At 50.5% G+C, this 17,068-nt stretch overlaps 1 protein-coding gene across 3 annotated transcripts in view; it reads left to right on the top strand.

Moving 5' to 3' along the window:
- Window positions 1-420: 420 nt before the first annotated feature.
- The window catches only part of LOC111945055 (uncharacterized), a 52,096-nt gene continuing 35,448 nt past the window's right edge, over window positions 421-17,068 (top strand). The window contains exons 1-7 of one of the 3 annotated variants that reach the window (XM_086867865.1): window positions 421-713; window positions 1,677-1,714; window positions 2,153-2,284; window positions 5,471-5,602; window positions 8,790-8,921; window positions 12,108-12,239; window positions 15,426-15,557. In XM_086867865.1, the coding sequence (XP_086723991.1) occupies window positions 635-713; window positions 1,677-1,714; window positions 2,153-2,284; window positions 5,471-5,602; window positions 8,790-8,921; window positions 12,108-12,239; window positions 15,426-15,557 (777 nt within the window). In that variant the 5' untranslated portion in view covers window positions 421-634. The remainder of the gene's footprint in view (window positions 714-1,676; window positions 1,715-2,152; window positions 2,285-5,470; window positions 5,603-8,789; window positions 8,922-12,107; window positions 12,240-15,425; window positions 15,558-17,068) is intronic. The other 2 variants (XM_086867866.1, XM_086867867.1) reach the window with 2 other exon arrangements.

The following is a 17,068-nucleotide window of genomic DNA, read 5'->3' as shown; positions in this document are numbered from 1 at the left end:
TGCCAGTTTGACTGCTTCCAAAGTGGAATAAAGGCTGAGGTAGAGACAGACATACGAAGGAACCCTGGGTATGTCCAATAAATGTGCAAATATGTGGAGAGATTTGTTAGGAATTATTTCAGCTGTTATGGCAACAGTGCTTTCTTTCATGGTTCTGTGCAATGTTTTGGGCCATTTTCTTGGACTGGTTTCCTTGTCTTTGGTCTCATCTGGGTGCTCAGTTGGGGAACAGGCTGTAGGTGCTTGGAGCACCCTTGGTTTTACTCTTGGATCCCTTGAACAACAGGGTTTGTTCCAGCAGGGGAGTTTGTGCACCTTTGTGACAGAGGAGAACTTCCCAGGCTATTTTGTGTTTGCTGTAGGGAAGGTTGGGTTGCTTTGCATAAATTTGCATAAATTTCAAGGCAGAACACTTGCTTTGTGATGCCAGGGCATGGTTGCCACACTGTCCTGGTGACATCAGAAGGTTGCCTTGTTGCACAGAAGGCCTCAGTGTCAGAGCAGCTCTTGGGCTTGCTCAGTGCAGGAGCATCCTCCTGCTTGAGGCGTTTGTCAGTGGGCAGCTGCACACTGACAGGAGCCTTGTTCTTCTTGTGTTGGAGCACAGTCTGCAAACTGCCATAGCAGTGCTCCAATGATGGAGCAATTTGCTGCTGCAGTTTGCACTGTTTATGGCATTGTTTATTCTGGCTATTATCTGGCAAACCTGGCATGTAAGTAGAGGTTTTCCCTGGGTGTAACCTAACCTGGCTTTTGTAGGTCTTCCTGCTTTTTCTTAGTGCCTGGGTTGATTTTGAAACAGAAGGACCATTAGGATGCCACTGGTATGGTAAAGCTCCTATCAACACGTTCAGCAAAAAACAGGGTGTCTGTAGCCAGGGGTCTGCAGGCAGCATTTGCAAGGCAACCTGCAAGGGTTCCATTCCCTCCACAAGTGAGGAAAAGGAGAGAAGGGGAGTCTGTGGCAGCAGAGTCTGTTGCTTCCTCAGTTTGCTGGATGAAGGAGGACAACTTTGAAAATGTAGACTGAGAGACCTTCTTGAAAGGCCTTCTAAAATCTCTGCAGTTGTTCCCAGAATTCAAAGAAAGCTTCTTTTTCAAAAAAAAATTATCATGAAAGGATATGACTATCTGAGTTCACCCTTTTCTGAGTGCTAAAATAGTGATTCCCTTTGCAATGGAGGGCAAACTCCGAAGCAGTGTCAGCTCCTGAAGCCTGGAGCTGGTGCTGCTCTGTTTCACAACAGATCTGCCACAGTCCAGGGGGACTTGGGGGAAGATTTTCTGGGGAATTCTTTTCAGCAAGTTAATGAGAACTACTGCATGCAACTAATAAAATTAAAAAAAACCCAAAAAACAAAAAACCCCAGGAGTACTTGAAGGAGAGGATTGAAAAAGCTGCTTTGTGTCCGGGGTAGAACAGAAGCATTGAGTGCTAAAGAAGAAATGGCATTATCTTGATCAAGTTTGTATTCATATACTAGCAAAACAGGCCAAAGCGTAGGCACAAGCAAGAATATTGCCCAGTTCCTTGTTGGATGTGTGAAAGAATTGTGTCTCCTGAGGAAGGCTGTCGAAGGAAAATACCCTCTGTTTGGGTTCACATAATCTATGGGATTCAGCAGCCCAGGCAGTTTTCTCACCCCATTGGGTTCATTTTCCCTTGCTCACTGCAGGTCACCTGAGGCGTGTATGCAGAACTGGCCATTCAAAGGTGAGTAAGAAAGCAATCTTTGATATTCCAGGTGTTTAGGAATGGTAGAGCAAGCAGTAACCATAGCCAGTAGCAGAAGAGTATAGATAGCCAGCGGACAAGGCTGGAAGTAAATATTTAAAATGTGTGCAGCAGAAATAGGAAAGGTGTGGCTACTTATTTCCAAATTTTTCATTCAAAATCTTGAAAGAAATAAAAGCCCGGCTTTACGCAGTGAAAATAGCTTGCTGATAGAAGATGTGGATGAAGACGGCATTAAGAGCCTTATACAGTATGGCTAAAGTAGCCATTTTCAATTAATAGGAGTGACTTAGAATCCCTTTGCTGTGCAAGCTGATGGTTTCTCCTGAGTAGAGCAGGTTGGCTGTAGATGTGAAAAGCAGGAAAGTTGGAAGTGATAAGTAACGGCCTGTCCCTTGTGCTTGTCTCTTTGCACAGAGCCCAGAAGCAAGAGCAGTTTCAGCCCTGGCTCCCTCTGCACCTGGAGAGGGAGCCAAAGAGGGGGAAACTGAGCAAGAGGAGCAGAAGAGTGGAGCTGTGCTCACCGAAGAGGTGGAGCCATCCCAGACAGTAAGTGCCAGTTCTGGGTGGAGCTGTCTTTAGTGCGGGGCAGAGCTGCAAGTTTCTGGCCAGCCAGCGCTTGCTGTTGGAGGCTGAGGGTGCTGAGGGCTGGAGTCCTGGCAGCACCTAGCCATTCCCTCCAGCACAAGACAGCTGGGAATTGGGCTTTGAGCTGTCGTGCTGAGGCACCAAAGCGCTGGTGCTCATGTGCGGGCGAGCATGTGGCTGCTTGGCTCAGTGCAGCTGTGTCTCTTGGCTTCTCCAATGCCATGGCCAAGGGCACAGGTGGGAGTTCTGGGCCTCAGCGGGTCTGGTTGGTTTGCTTTCCCTTTTTGGAACCCTGTGTACGGCCAGTGGAAGTGTTCTGCAGTTGTGTGGAGTAATTCTTCATTTTTACACAGTCGCTTGGCCCATCTGTCTTTTGGCCTCTGTTAAGCTGCTGCTGGGCGCTGATTGTCTGGTCCATGAACCTGGGGGAGGCGATTCTTGTTTGATGTGGCCAAGGAAACAAACTGTGTGGTTCTGAAGCCTTCCTCTGAGGCTACAAGCAGAAGCAGCAAGCTTGTGTGGATCCATTTTGTAGTGATGACTGCAGCTTTGAAAGCTGCTTTGAAGCCTCAGCTCTGGGGTGACTCTGCAAGTCTTTTTGTGCTGTCTTGCGTTGCTAAGAACAGGAAAGGCGTCTCCAAATTCCGGATGATGTCTTTGAAGTCAAATGTGTAACGTGGTGCCCGGGAGGCTGCCTGGGCCCAAAGCACCCAGGGGAGCCGCTGAACAGCAGCTGAACGTGAGCCAGCTTGGGCCCAGGTGGCCAAGAAGGCCTGGGGCATGCTGGCCATGTGTGAGCAATAGTGGGGCGGCAGGAGCAGGGCAGTGAGCGTCCCCCTGTGCTGGGCAGCGCCGCGGCCGCAGCTGGATTGCTGTGTCCAGTCCTGGGCCCCTGTGATCAGAAAGTCATTGAGGGGCTGGAGTGTGTCCAGAGAAGGAGAAGGGCACTGGGGAAGGCTGTGGATGACTGTGGTAGTTTGATTTTAATGGTTATTTGGGGAAAGACTTAAGGAACACAGGGGAAAAGTGATTTTTTTGTGAGAAGGTGCTGGGCTCTTCCTCTGTGCCAGAAGAAGCCAATAGTGATCAAGCTGTGAGAAGTGACAACATTTTACAACAGCACTGAAAAATTCAATCTGCCCCTGGGAATGCACCAGTGTACAATGCACGAGCCTGGGAACTGACCCTTTTGCTTCCGGACCCAGGAGGTAGCAGAGGTGTGGTGAGGCCGGCCCTGCTCGCCCACGGCCTGGGCGGCCTGGGGGAGGCCGGGCCGGACGCCAGCGGCTCCTGGGCGAGGAATGGAGGCGGCAGGAGCCCGGCCCCAGGCTGGGCCTGGCCACGGCTGCTGACATCTTGCCGACGCTGAGTCCTGCGTGGCGCTTGACAGCTCCAGGCCGAGCTTACTTCCCCTGCCAGGGCAGAGAGGTGCCCCGAGTGGCCTGACATCCAGCACCATGCCTGCTGCGGCCACTAGATAAAAAATGGAACCCTGTCAGATAGGCAGATGAGACCTCCAGACCTTGTTCTTCTCTGCAGGGAGAGAAAAGGACAGTGACAACATGGGGAAAAGCAACCTAAAAACCTTGAAGTCAATGAAAGAATGAGTCAAAGCTGAAATCAAAGAGGGATGAGAAAACGGCAAATAGGACTAAAATATTCTTTCAGTAGTACCATAGAAATAAACAATAATATACTAAAATATCTCCTTTAATTCATGAGAGTAGGGTGGGGATGAAGTATTGAGACTGTAAATCTGAACCAAAATATCCCTTAATAAAGCCAAGCAAATGTTAAAGAAGCTGTAACCCCATCAAAACTTTACAGAGAGAAAGAGATGAGAGGGATGCAAATCCTTTGCGCCCAGGGAGAGAAGAAAAAAGGCTCTGTTTCCAGAGATGATTGCAAAAACCAACTAAGAAACACCTTTGCCTTTAAACAACTCATCCATAAAATAATACCCCATGAGTTCCTAGCCCATAAACACCCTTGTAAGAAAGCTGTGAAAATGCGAAGGATATGAGGATAGCAACATTTTTCCAGGGCTCCTGCAATTCCTGATAATGAAAAAACACCAAGAACCTGCTTTTCTCTAAACAAGTGTCCCTACCATAACCAACCCCCCCCCGTCCTCACCCTGCAAAAACTCATATAAGTCTAGTGTATAGTTAGTTCTGCTTTACCATCCCAAGTTTTGTGTCTGCGTAGTCAGTTAGGAGAAGAAAAAGTTGGGTAGGGGGCGGAAAAGGATCTAGGAGTTTTCTTGTGGTTTCTTATACTTGCAATCCTGATAATCAAGTTTATTTTTTCTGGCTAAGTTTTCAACCTGTTTTAACCTACTCCTAATGCATAACTCCCGCCCCCACCCAAAAAAAAAAAGAAAAAAGAAAAAGAAAGAAAGGTGTAAGTTCCCTGGTGATTGTAGCGTGTGCTAAAAGCAATGTCATTCTTTAGTACATTAGCCAGAAAAGTAAAATTAGCAGATGTCAACCACTAGAAGGACAAGTCCTGTGAGGCGGTGCGGAGGGAGCTTTAGGCTGGTGTCAGACAGGCAGGCTGATGAGGGAGCATCAGGCAGACTTCCAGCAATCCCTACGTGGCAGTGCTCACCACAAGGGCCGTTTCCCTGGCAAAAATCCCCTCCCTGCTTCCAAGTACATTAGACACTGGAGCAGGTGACACTTTCTTTCATCTGTTGGTTGCTTGTTTTGCTAGGGGGAGAAGGCCGGTTCCTTATTCCCTTGCTTCAGCAAAGAAAGTTACTTCTGCACAGGCTTTGCTGCACTTTTCCAGCACTGGATGAGATTCCCATACACTTTTAGCTTTGCAGGCCTCCAGTAGGAACTGCAAAGGCATTGTGCGCTATTTCCTCCTTTTCTGTGTCAGGGCTTTAGAGAACTACAAGCCTTGTTTTCTCCAGGGAATGTTGCTTGCTGCTAGTAGCCAAGGAGGAATATGGAATTCAGAGCCATATGCAGTAGGCTTGAATTAGCCCTTTTTTCCATTTAACGGGAGTGACTTAGAATCCCTTTGCTGTGCAAGCTGATGATTTCTCCTGAGTAGAGCAGGTTGGCTGTAGATGTGAAAAGCAAGAAAGTTGGAAGTGATAAGTAACGGCCTGTCCCTTGTGCTTGTCTCTTTGCACAGAGCCCAGAAGCAAGAGCAGTTTCAGCCCTGGCTCCCTCTGCACCTGGAGAGGGAGCCAAAGAGGGGGAAACTGAGCAAGAGGAGCAGAAGAGTGGAGCTGTGCTCACCGAAGAGGTGGAGCCATCCCAGACAGTAAGTGCCAGTTCTGGGTGGAGCTGTCTTTAGTGCGGGGCAGAGCTGCAAGTTTCTGGCCAGCCAGCGCTTGCTGTTGGAGGCTGAGGGTGCTGAGGGCTGGAGTCCTGGCAGCACCTAGCCATTCCCTCCAGCACAAGACAGCTGGGAATTGGGCTTTGAGCTGTCGTGCTGAGGCACCAAAGCGCTGGGGCTCATGTGCGGGCGAGCATGTGGCTGCTTGGCTCAGTGCAGCTGTGTCTCTTGGCTTCTCCAATGCCATGGCCAAGGGCACAGGTGGGAGTTCTGGGCCTCAGCGGGTCTGGTTGGTTTGCTTTCCCTTTTTGGAACCCTGTGTACGGCCAGTGGAAGTGTTCTGCAGTTGTGTGGAGTAATTCTTCATTTTTACACAGTCGCTTGGCCCATCTGTCTTTTGGCCTCTGTTAAGCTGCTGCTGGGCGCTGATTGTCTGGTCCATGAACCTGGGGGAGGCGATTCTTGTTTGATGTGGCCAAGGAAACAAACTGCGTGGTTCTGAAGCCTTCCTCTGAGGCTACAAGCAGAAGCAGCAAGCTTGTGTGGATCCATTTTGTAGTGATGACTGCAGCTTTGAAAGCTGCTTTGAAGCCTCAGCTCTGGGGTGACTCTGCAAGTCTTTTTGTGCTGTCTTGCGTTGCTAAGAACAGGAAAGGCGTCTCCAAATTCCGGATGCTGTCTTTGAAGTCAAATGTGTAACGTGGTGCCCGGGAGGCTGCCTGGGCCCAAAGCACCCAGGGGAGCCGCTGAACAGCAGCTGAACGTGAGCCAGCTTGGGCCCAGGTGGCCAAGAAGGCCTGGGGCATGCTGGCCATGTGTGAGCAATAGTGGGGCGGCAGGAGCAGGGCAGTGAGCGTCCCCCTGTGCTGGGCAGCGCCGCGGCCGCAGCTGGATTGCTGTGTCCAGTCCTGGGCCCCTGTGATCAGAAAGTCATTGAGGGGCTGGAGTGTGTCCAGAGAAGGAGAAGGGCACTGGGGAAGGCTGTGGATGACTGTGGTAGTTTGATTTTAATGGTTATTTGGGGAAAGACTTAAGGAACACAGGGGAAAAGTGATTTCTTTGTGAGAAGGTGCTGGGCTCTTCCTCTGTGCCAGAAGAAGCCAATAGTGATCAAGCTGTGAGAAGTGACAACATTTTACAACAGCACTGAAAAATTCAATCTGCCCCTGGGAATGCACCAGTGTACAATGCACGAGCCTGGGAACTGACCCTTTTGCTTCCGGACCCAGGAGGTAGCAGAGGTGTGGTGAGGCCGGCCCTGCTCGCCCACGGCCTGGGCGGCCTGGGGGAGGCCGGGCCGGACGCCAGCGGCTCCTGGGCGAGGAATGGAGGCGGCAGGAGCCCGGCCCCAGGCTGGGCCTGGCCACGGCTGCTGACATCTTGCCGACGCTGAGTCCTGCGTGGCGCTTGACAGCTCCAGGCCGAGCTTACTTCCCCTGCCAGGGCAGAGAGGTGCCCCGAGTGGCCTGACATCCAGCACCATGCCTGCTGCGGCCACTAGATAAAAAATGGAACCCTGTCAGATAGGCAGATGAGACCTCCAGACCTTGTTCTTCTCTGCAGGGAGAGAAAAGGACAGTGACAACATGGGGAAAAGCAACCTAAAAACCTTGAAGTCAATGAAAGAATGAGTCAAAGCTGAAATCAAAGAGGGATGAGAAAACGGCAAATAGGACTAAAATATTCTTTCAGTAGTACCATAGAAATAAACAATAATATACTAAAATATCTCCTTTAATTCATGTGAGTAGGGTGGGGATGAAGTATTGAGACTGTAAATCTGAACCAAAATATCCCTTAATAAAGCCAAGCAAATGTTAAAGAAGCTGTAACCCCATCAAAACTTTACAGAGAGAAAGAGATGAGAGGGATGCAAATCCTTTGCGCCCAGGGAGAGAAGAAAAAAGGCTCTGTTTCCAGAGATGATTGCAAAAACCAACTAAGAAACACCTTTGCCTTTAAACAACTCATCCATAAAATAATACCCCATGAGTTCCTAGCCCATAAACACCCTTGTAAGAAAGCTGTGAAAATGCGAAGGATATGAGGATAGCAACATTTTTCCAGGGCTCCTGCAATTCCTGATAATGAAAAAACACCAGGAACCTGCTTTTCTCTAAACAAGTGTCCCTACCATAACCAACCCCCCCCCCGTCCTCACCCTGCAAAAACTCATATAAGTCTAGTGTATAGTTAGTTCTGCTTTACCATCCCAAGTTTTGTGTCTGCGTAGTCAGTTAGGAGAAGAAAAAGTTGGGTAGGGGGCGGAAAAGGATCTAGGAGTTTTCTTGTGGTTTCTTATACTTGCAATCCTGATAATCAAGTTTATTTTTTCTGGCTAAGTTTTCAACCTGTTTTAACCTACTCCTAATGCATAACTCCCGCCCCCACGCAAAAAAAAAAAGAAAAAAGAAAAAGAAAGAAAGGTGTAAGTTCCCTGGTGATTGTAGCGTGTGCTAAAAGCAATGTCATTCTTTAGTACATTAGCCAGAAAAGTAAAATTAGCAGATGTCAACCACTAGAAGGACAAGTCCTGTGAGGCGGTGCGGAGGGAGCTTTAGGCTGGTGTCAGACAGGCAGGCTGATGAGGGAGCATCAGGCAGACTTCCAGAAATCCCTACGTGGCAGTGCTCACCACAAGGGCCGTTTCCCTGGCAAAAATCCCCTCCCTGCTTCCAAGCACACTAGACACTGGAGCAGGTGACACTTTCTTTCATCTGTTGGTTGCTTGTTTTGCTAGGGGGAGAAGGCCGGTTCCTTATTCCCTTGCTTCAGCAAAGAAAGTTACTTCTGCACAGGCTTTGCTGCACTTTTCCAGCACTGGATGAGATTCCCATACACTTTTAGCTTTGCAGGCCTCCAGTAGGAACTGCAAAGGCATTGTGCGCTATTTCCTCCTTTTCTGTGTCAGGGCTTTAGAGAACTACAAGCCTTGTTTTCTCCAGGGAATGTTGCTTGCTGCTAGTAGCCAAGGAGGAATATGGAATTCAGAGCCATATGCAGTAGGCTTGAATTAGCCCTTTTTTCCATTTAACGGGAGTGACTTAGAATCCCTTTGCTGTGCAAGCTGATGATTTCTCCTGAGTAGAGCAGGTTGGCTGTAGATGTGAAAAGCAGGAAAGTTGGAAGTGATAAGTAACGGCCTGTCCCTTGTGCTTGTCTCTTTGCACAGAGCCCAGAAGCAAGAGCAGTTTCAGCCCTGGCTCCCTCTGCACCTGGAGAGGGAGCCAAAGAGGGGGAAACTGAGCAAGAGGAGCAGAAGAGTGGAGCTGTGCTCACCGAAGAGGTGGAGCCATCCCAGACAGTAAGTGCCAGTTCTGGGTGGAGCTGTCTTTAGTGCGGGGCAGAGCTGCAAGTTTCTGGCCAGCCAGCGCTTGCTGTTGGAGGCTGAGGGTGCTGAGGGCTGGAGTCCTGGCAGCACCTAGCCATTCCCTCCAGCACAAGACAGCTGGGAATTGGGCTTTGAGCTGTCGTGCTGAGGCACCAAAGCGCTGGTGCTCATGTGCGGGCGAGCATGTGGCTGCTTGGCTCAGTGCAGCTGTGTCTCTTGGCTTCTCCAATGCCATGGCCAAGGGCACAGGTGGGAGTTCTGGGCCTCAGCGGGTCTGGTTGGTTTGCTTTCCCTTTTTGGAACCCTGTGTACGGCCAGTGGAAGTGTTCTGCAGTTGTGTGGAGTAATTCTTCATTTTTACACAGTCGCTTGGCCCATCTGTCTTTTGGCCTCTGTTAAGCTGCTGCTGGGCGCTGATTGTCTGGTCCATGAACCTGGGGGAGGCGATTCTTGTTTGATGTGGCCAAGGAAACAAACTGTGTGGTTCTGAAGCCTTCCTCTGAGGCTACAAGCAGAAGCAGCAAGCTTGTGTGGATCCATTTTGTAGTGATGACTGCAGCTTTGAAAGCTGCTTTGAAGCCTCAGCTCTGGGGTGACTCTGCAAGTCTTTTTGTGCTGTCTTGCGTTGCTAAGAACAGGAAAGGCGTCTCCAAATTCCGGATGATGTCTTTGAAGTCAAATGTGTAACGTGGTGCCCGGGAGGCTGCCTGGGCCCAAAGCACCCAGGGGAGCCGCTGAACAGCAGCTGAACGTGAGCCAGCTTGGGCCCAGGTGGCCAAGAAGGCCTGGGGCATGCTGGCCATGTGTGAGCAATAGTGGGGCGGCAGGAGCAGGGCAGTGAGCGTCCCCCTGTGCTGGGCAGCGCCGCGGCCGCAGCTGGATTGCTGTGTCCAGTCCTGGGCCCCTGTGATCAGAAAGTCATTGAGGGGCTGGAGTGTGTCCAGAGAAGGAGAAGGGCACTGGGGAAGGCTGTGGATGACTGTGGTAGTTTGATTTTAATGGTTATTTGGGGAAAGACTTAAGGAACACAGGGGAAAAGTGATTTTTTTGTGAGAAGGTGCTGGGCTCTTCCTCTGTGCCAGAAGAAGCCAATAGTGATCAAGCTGTGAGAAGTGACAACATTTTACAACAGCACTGAAAAATTCAATCTGCCCCTGGGAATGCACCAGTGTACAATGCACGAGCCTGGGAACTGACCCTTTTGCTTCCGGACCCAGGAGGTAGCAGAGGTGTGGTGAGGCCGGCCCTGCTCGCCCACGGCCTGGGCGGCCTGGGGGAGGCCGGGCCGGACGCCAGCGGCTCCTGGGCGAGGAATGGAGGCGGCAGGAGCCCGGCCCCAGGCTGGGCCTGGCCACGGCTGCTGACATCTTGCCGACGCTGAGTCCTGCGTGGCGCTTGACAGCTCCAGGCCGAGCTTACTTCCCCTGCCAGGGCAGAGAGGTGCCCCGAGTGGCCTGACATCCAGCACCATGCCTGCTGCGGCCACTAGATAAAAAATGGAACCCTGTCAGATAGGCAGATGAGACCTCCAGACCTTGTTCTTCTCTGCAGGGAGAGAAAAGGACAGTGACAACATGGGGAAAAGCAACCTAAAAACCTTGAAGTCAATGAAAGAATGAGTCAAAGCTGAAATCAAAGAGGGATGAGAAAACGGCAAATAGGACTAAAATATTCTTTCAGTAGTACCATAGAAATAAACAATAATATACTAAAATATCTCCTTTAATTCATGAGAGTAGGGTGGGGATGAAGTATTGAGACTGTAAATCTGAACCAAAATATCCCTTAATAAAGCCAAGCAAATGTTAAAGAAGCTGTAACCCCATCAAAACTTTACAGAGAGAAAGAGATGAGAGGGATGCAAATCCTTTGCGCCCAGGGAGAGAAGAAAAAAGGCTCTGTTTCCAGAGATGATTGCAAAAACCAACTAAGAAACACCTTTGCCTTTAAACAACTCATCCATAAAATAATACCCCATGAGTTCCTAGCCCATAAACACCCTTGTAAGAAAGCTGTGAAAATGCGAAGGATATGAGGATAGCAACATTTTTCCAGGGCTCCTGCAATTCCTGATAATGAAAAAACACCAAGAACCTGCTTTTCTCTAAACAAGTGTCCCTACCATAACCAACCCCCCCCCGTCCTCACCCTGCAAAAACTCATATAAGTCTAGTGTATAGTTAGTTCTGCTTTACCATCCCAAGTTTTGTGTCTGCGTAGTCAGTTAGGAGAAGAAAAAGTTGGGTAGGGGGCGGAAAAGGATCTAGGAGTTTTCTTGTGGTTTCTTATACTTGCAATCCTGATAATCAAGTTTATTTTTTCTGGCTAAGTTTTCAACCTGTTTTAACCTACTCCTAATGCATAACTCCCGCCCCCACCCAAAAAAAAAAAGAAAAAAGAAAAAGAAAGAAAGGTGTAAGTTCCCTGGTGATTGTAGCGTGTGCTAAAAGCAATGTCATTCTTTAGTACATTAGCCAGAAAAGTAAAATTAGCAGATGTCAACCACTAGAAGGACAAGTCCTGTGAGGCGGTGCGGAGGGAGCTTTAGGCTGGTGTCAGACAGGCAGGCTGATGAGGGAGCATCAGGCAGACTTCCAGCAATCCCTACGTGGCAGTGCTCACCACAAGGGCCGTTTCCCTGGCAAAAATCCCCTCCCTGCTTCCAAGTACATTAGACACTGGAGCAGGTGACACTTTCTTTCATCTGTTGGTTGCTTGTTTTGCTAGGGGGAGAAGGCCGGTTCCTTATTCCCTTGCTTCAGCAAAGAAAGTTACTTCTGCACAGGCTTTGCTGCACTTTTCCAGCACTGGATGAGATTCCCATACACTTTTAGCTTTGCAGGCCTCCAGTAGGAACTGCAAAGGCATTGTGCGCTATTTCCTCCTTTTCTGTGTCAGGGCTTTAGAGAACTACAAGCCTTGTTTTCTCCAGGGAATGTTGCTTGCTGCTAGTAGCCAAGGAGGAATATGGAATTCAGAGCCATATGCAGTAGGCTTGAATTAGCCCTTTTTTCCATTTAACGGGAGTGACTTAGAATCCCTTTGCTGTGCAAGCTGATGATTTCTCCTGAGTAGAGCAGGTTGGCTGTAGATGTGAAAAGCAAGAAAGTTGGAAGTGATAAGTAACGGCCTGTCCCTTGTGCTTGTCTCTTTGCACAGAGCCCAGAAGCAAGAGCAGTTTCAGCCCTGGCTCCCTCTGCACCTGGAGAGGGAGCCAAAGAGGGGGAAACTGAGCAAGAGGAGCAGAAGAGTGGAGCTGTGCTCACCGAAGAGGTGGAGCCATCCCAGACAGTAAGTGCCAGTTCTGGGTGGAGCTGTCTTTAGTGCGGGGCAGAGCTGCAAGTTTCTGGCCAGCCAGCGCTTGCTGTTGGAGGCTGAGGGTGCTGAGGGCTGGAGTCCTGGCAGCACCTAGCCATTCCCTCCAGCACAAGACAGCTGGGAATTGGGCTTTGAGCTGTCGTGCTGAGGCACCAAAGCGCTGGGGCTCATGTGCGGGCGAGCATGTGGCTGCTTGGCTCAGTGCAGCTGTGTCTCTTGGCTTCTCCAATGCCATGGCCAAGGGCACAGGTGGGAGTTCTGGGCCTCAGCGGGTCTGGTTGGTTTGCTTTCCCTTTTTGGAACCCTGTGTACGGCCAGTGGAAGTGTTCTGCAGTTGTGTGGAGTAATTCTTCATTTTTACACAGTCGCTTGGCCCATCTGTCTTTTGGCCTCTGTTAAGCTGCTGCTGGGCGCTGATTGTCTGGTCCATGAACCTGGGGGAGGCGATTCTTGTTTGATGTGGCCAAGGAAACAAACTGCGTGGTTCTGAAGCCTTCCTCTGAGGCTACAAGCAGAAGCAGCAAGCTTGTGTGGATCCATTTTGTAGTGATGACTGCAGCTTTGAAAGCTGCTTTGAAGCCTCAGCTCTGGGGTGACTCTGCAAGTCTTTTTGTGCTGTCTTGCGTTGCTAAGAACAGGAAAGGCGTCTCCAAATTCCGGATGATGTCTTTGAAGTCAAATGTGTAACGTGGTGCCCGGGAGGCTGCCTGGGCCCAAAGCACCCAGGGGAGCCGCTGAACAGCAGCTGAACGTGAGCCAGCTTGGGCCCAGGTGGCCAAGAAGGCCTGGGGCATGCTGGCCATGTGTGAGCAATAGTGGGGCGGCAGGAGCAGGGCAGTGAGCGTCCCCCTGTGCTGGGCAGCGCCGCGGCCGCAGCTGGATTGCTGTGTCCAGTCCTGGGCCCCTGTGATCAGAAAGTCATTGAGGGGCTGGAGTGTGTCCAGAGAAGGAGAAGGGCACTGGGGAAGGCTGTGGATGACTGTGGTAGTTTGATTTTAATGGTTATTTGGGGAAAGACTTAAGGAACACAGGGGAAAAGTGATTTTTTTGTGAGAAGGTGCTGGGCTCTTCCTCTGTGCCAGAAGAAGCCAATAGTGATCAAGCTGTGAGAAGTGACAACATTTTACAACAGCACTGAAAAATTCAATCTGCCCCTGGGAATGCACCAGTGTACAATGCACGAGCCTGGGAACTGACCCTTTTGCTTCCGGACCCAGGAGGTAGCAGAGGTGTGGTGAGGCCGGCCCTGCTCGCCCACGGCCTGGGCGGCCTGGGGGAGGCCGGGCCGGACGCCAGCGGCTCCTGGGCGAGGAATGGAGGCGGCAGGAGCCCGGCCCCAGGCTGGGCCTGGCCACGGCTGCTGACATCTTGCCGACGCTGAGTCCTGCGTGGCGCTTGACAGCTCCAGGCCGAGCTTACTTCCCCTGCCAGGGCAGAGAGGTGCCCCGAGTGGCCTGACATCCAGCACCATGCCTGCTGCGGCCACTAGATAAAAAATGGAACCCTGTCAGATAGGCAGATGAGACCTCCAGACCTTGTTCTTCTCTGCAGGGAGAGAAAAGGACAGTGACAACATGGGGAAAAGCAACCTAAAAACCTTGAAGTCAATGAAAGAATGAGTCAAAGCTGAAATCAAAGAGGGATGAGAAAACGGCAAATAGGACTAAAATATTCTTTCAGTAGTACCATAGAAATAAACAATAATATACTAAAATATCTCCTTTAATTCATGAGAGTAGGGTGGGGATGAAGTATTGAGACTGTAAATCTGAACCAAAATATCCCTTAATAAAGCCAAGCAAATGTTAAAGAAGCTGTAACCCCATCAAAACTTTACAGAGAGAAAGAGATGAGAGGGATGCAAATCCTTTGCGCCCAGGGAGAGAAGAAAAAAGGCTCTGTTTCCAGAGATGATTGCAAAAACCAACTAAGAAACACCTTTGCCTTTAAACAACTCATCCATAAAATAATACCCCATGAGTTCCTAGCCCATAAACACCCTTGTAAGAAAGCTGTGAAAATGCGAAGGATATGAGGATAGCAACATTTTTCCAGGGCTCCTGCAATTCCTGATAATGAAAAAACACCAAGAACCTGCTTTTCTCTAAACAAGTGTCCCTACCATAACCAACCCCCCCCCGTCCTCACCCTGCAAAAACTCATATAAGTCTAGTGTATAGTTAGTTCTGCTTTACCATCCCAAGTTTTGTGTCTGCGTAGTCAGTTAGGAGAAGAAAAAGTTGGGTAGGGGGCGGAAAAGGATCTAGGAGTTTTCTTGTGGTTTCTTATACTTGCAATCCTGATAATCAAGTTTATTTTTTCTGGCTAAGTTTTCAACCTGTTTTAACCTACTCCTAATGCATAACTCCCGCCCCCACCCAAAAAAAAAAAGAAAAAAGAAAAAGAAAGAAAGGTGTAAGTTCCCTGGTGATTGTAGCGTGTGCTAAAAGCAATGTCATTCTTTAGTACATTAGCCAGAAAAGTAAAATTAGCAGATGTCAACCACTAGAAGGACAAGTCCTGTGAGGCGGTGCGGAGGGAGCTTTAGGCTGGTGTCAGACAGGCAGGCTGATGAGGGAGCATCAGGCAGACTTCCAGCAATCCCTACGTGGCAGTGCTCACCACAAGGGCCGTTTCCCTGGCAAAAATCCCCTCCCTGCTTCCAAGTACATTAGACACTGGAGCAGGTGACACTTTCTTTCATCTGTTGGTTGCTTGTTTTGCTAGGGGGAGAAGGCCGGTTCCTTATTCCCTTGCTTCAGCAAAGAAAGTTACTTCTGCACAGGCTTTGCTGCACTTTTCCAGCACTGGATGAGATTCCCATACACTTTTAGCTTTGCAGGCCTCCAGTAGGAACTGCAAAGGCATTGTGCGCTATTTCCTCCTTTTCTGTGTCAGGGCTTTAGAGAACTACAAGCCTTGTTTTCTCCAGGGAATGTTGCTTGCTGCTAGTAGCCAAGGAGGAATATGGAATTCAGAGCCATATGCAGTAGGCTTGAATTAGCCCTTTTTTCCATTTAACGGGAGTGACTTAGAATCCCTTTGCTGTGCAAGCTGATGATTTCTCCTGAGTAGAGCAGGTTGGCTGTAGATGTGAAAAGCAAGAAAGTTGGAAGTGATAAGTAACGGCCTGTCCCTTGTGCTTGTCTCTTTGCACAGAGCCCAGAAGCAAGAGCAGTTTCAGCCCTGGCTCCCTCTGCACCTGGAGAGGGAGCCAAAGAGGGGGAAACTGAGCAAGAGGAGCAGAAGAGTGGAGCTGTGCTCACCGAAGAGGTGGAGCCATCCCAGACAGTAAGTGCCAGTTCTGGGTGGAGCTGTCTTTAGTGCGGGGCAGAGCTGCAAGTTTCTGGCCAGCCAGCGCTTGCTGTTGGAGGCTGAGGGTGCTGAGGGCTGGAGTCCTGGCAGCACCTAGCCATTCCCTCCAGCACAAGACAGCTGGGAATTGGGCTTTGAGCTGTCGTGCTGAGGCACCAAAGCGCTGGGGCTCATGTGCGGGCGAGCATGTGGCTGCTTGGCTCAGTGCAGCTGTGTCTCTTGGCTTCTCCAATGCCATGGCCAAGGGCACAGGTGGGAGTTCTGGGCCTCAGCGGGTCTGGTTGGTTTGCTTTCCCTTTTTGGAACCCTGTGTACGGCCAGTGGAAGTGTTCTGCAGTTGTGTGGAGTAATTCTTCATTTTTACACAGTCGCTTGGCCCATCTGTCTTTTGGCCTCTGTTAAGCTGCTGCTGGGCGCTGATTGTCTGGTCCATGAACCTGGGGGAGGCGATTCTTGTTTGATGTGGCCAAGGAAACAAACTGCGTGGTTCTGAAGCCTTCCTCTGAGGCTACAAGCAGAAGCAGCAAGCTTGTGTGGATCCATTTTGTAGTGATGACTGCAGCTTTGAAAGCTGCTTTGAAGCCTCAGCTCTGGGGTGACTCTGCAAGTCTTTTTGTGCTGTCTTGCGTTGCTAAGAACAGGAAAGGCGTCTCCAAATTCCGGATGCTGTCTTTGAAGTCAAATGTGTAACGTGGTGCCCGGGAGGCTGCCTGGGCCCAAAGCACCCAGGGGAGCCGCTGAACAGCAGCTGAACGTGAGCCAGCTTGGGCCCAGGTGGCCAAGAAGGCCTGGGGCATGCTGGCCATGTGTGAGCAATAGTGGGGCGGCAGGAGCAGGGCAGTGAGCGTCCCCCTGTGCTGGGCAGCGCCGCGGCCGCAGCTGGATTGCTGTGTCCAGTCCTGGGCCCCTGTGATCAGAAAGTCATTGAGGGGCTGGAGTGTGTCCAGAGAAGGAGAAGGGCACTGGGGAAGGCTGTGGATGACTGTGGTAGTTTGATTTTAATGGTTATTTGGGGAAAGACTTAAGGAACACAGGGGAAAAGTGATTTCTTTGTGAGAAGGTGCTGGGCTCTTCCTCTGTGCCAGAAGAAGCCAATAGTGATCAAGCTGTGAGAAGTGACAACATTTTACAACAGCACTGAAAAATTCAATCTGCCCCTGGGAATGCACCAGTGTACAATGCACGAGCCTGGGAACTGACCCTTTTGCTTCCGGACCCAGGAGGTAGCAGAGGTGTGGTGAGGCCGGCCCTGCTCGCCCACGGCCTGGGCGGCCTGGGGGAGGCCGGGCCGGACGCCAGCGGCTCCTGGGCGAGGAATGGAGGCGGCAGGAGCCCGGCCCCAGGCTGGGCCTGGCCACGGCTGCTGACATCTTGCCGACGCTGAGTCCTGCGTGGCGCTTGACAGCTCCAGGCCGAGCTTACTTCCCCTGCCAGGGCAGAGAGGTGCCCCGAGTGGCCTGACATCCAGCACCATGCCTGCTGCGGCC

The sequence above is a fragment of the Cyanistes caeruleus genome, chromosome Z, assembly GCF_971803275.1.
Source record: "Cyanistes caeruleus chromosome Z, bCyaCae1.hap1.1, whole genome shotgun sequence".
In the NCBI taxonomy this organism is placed as follows: Eukaryota; Metazoa; Chordata; class Aves; order Passeriformes; family Paridae; genus Cyanistes; species Cyanistes caeruleus.
Note: the sequence above shows the minus strand (reverse complement) of the source record. Positions and strands in the feature narration are given on the sequence as shown.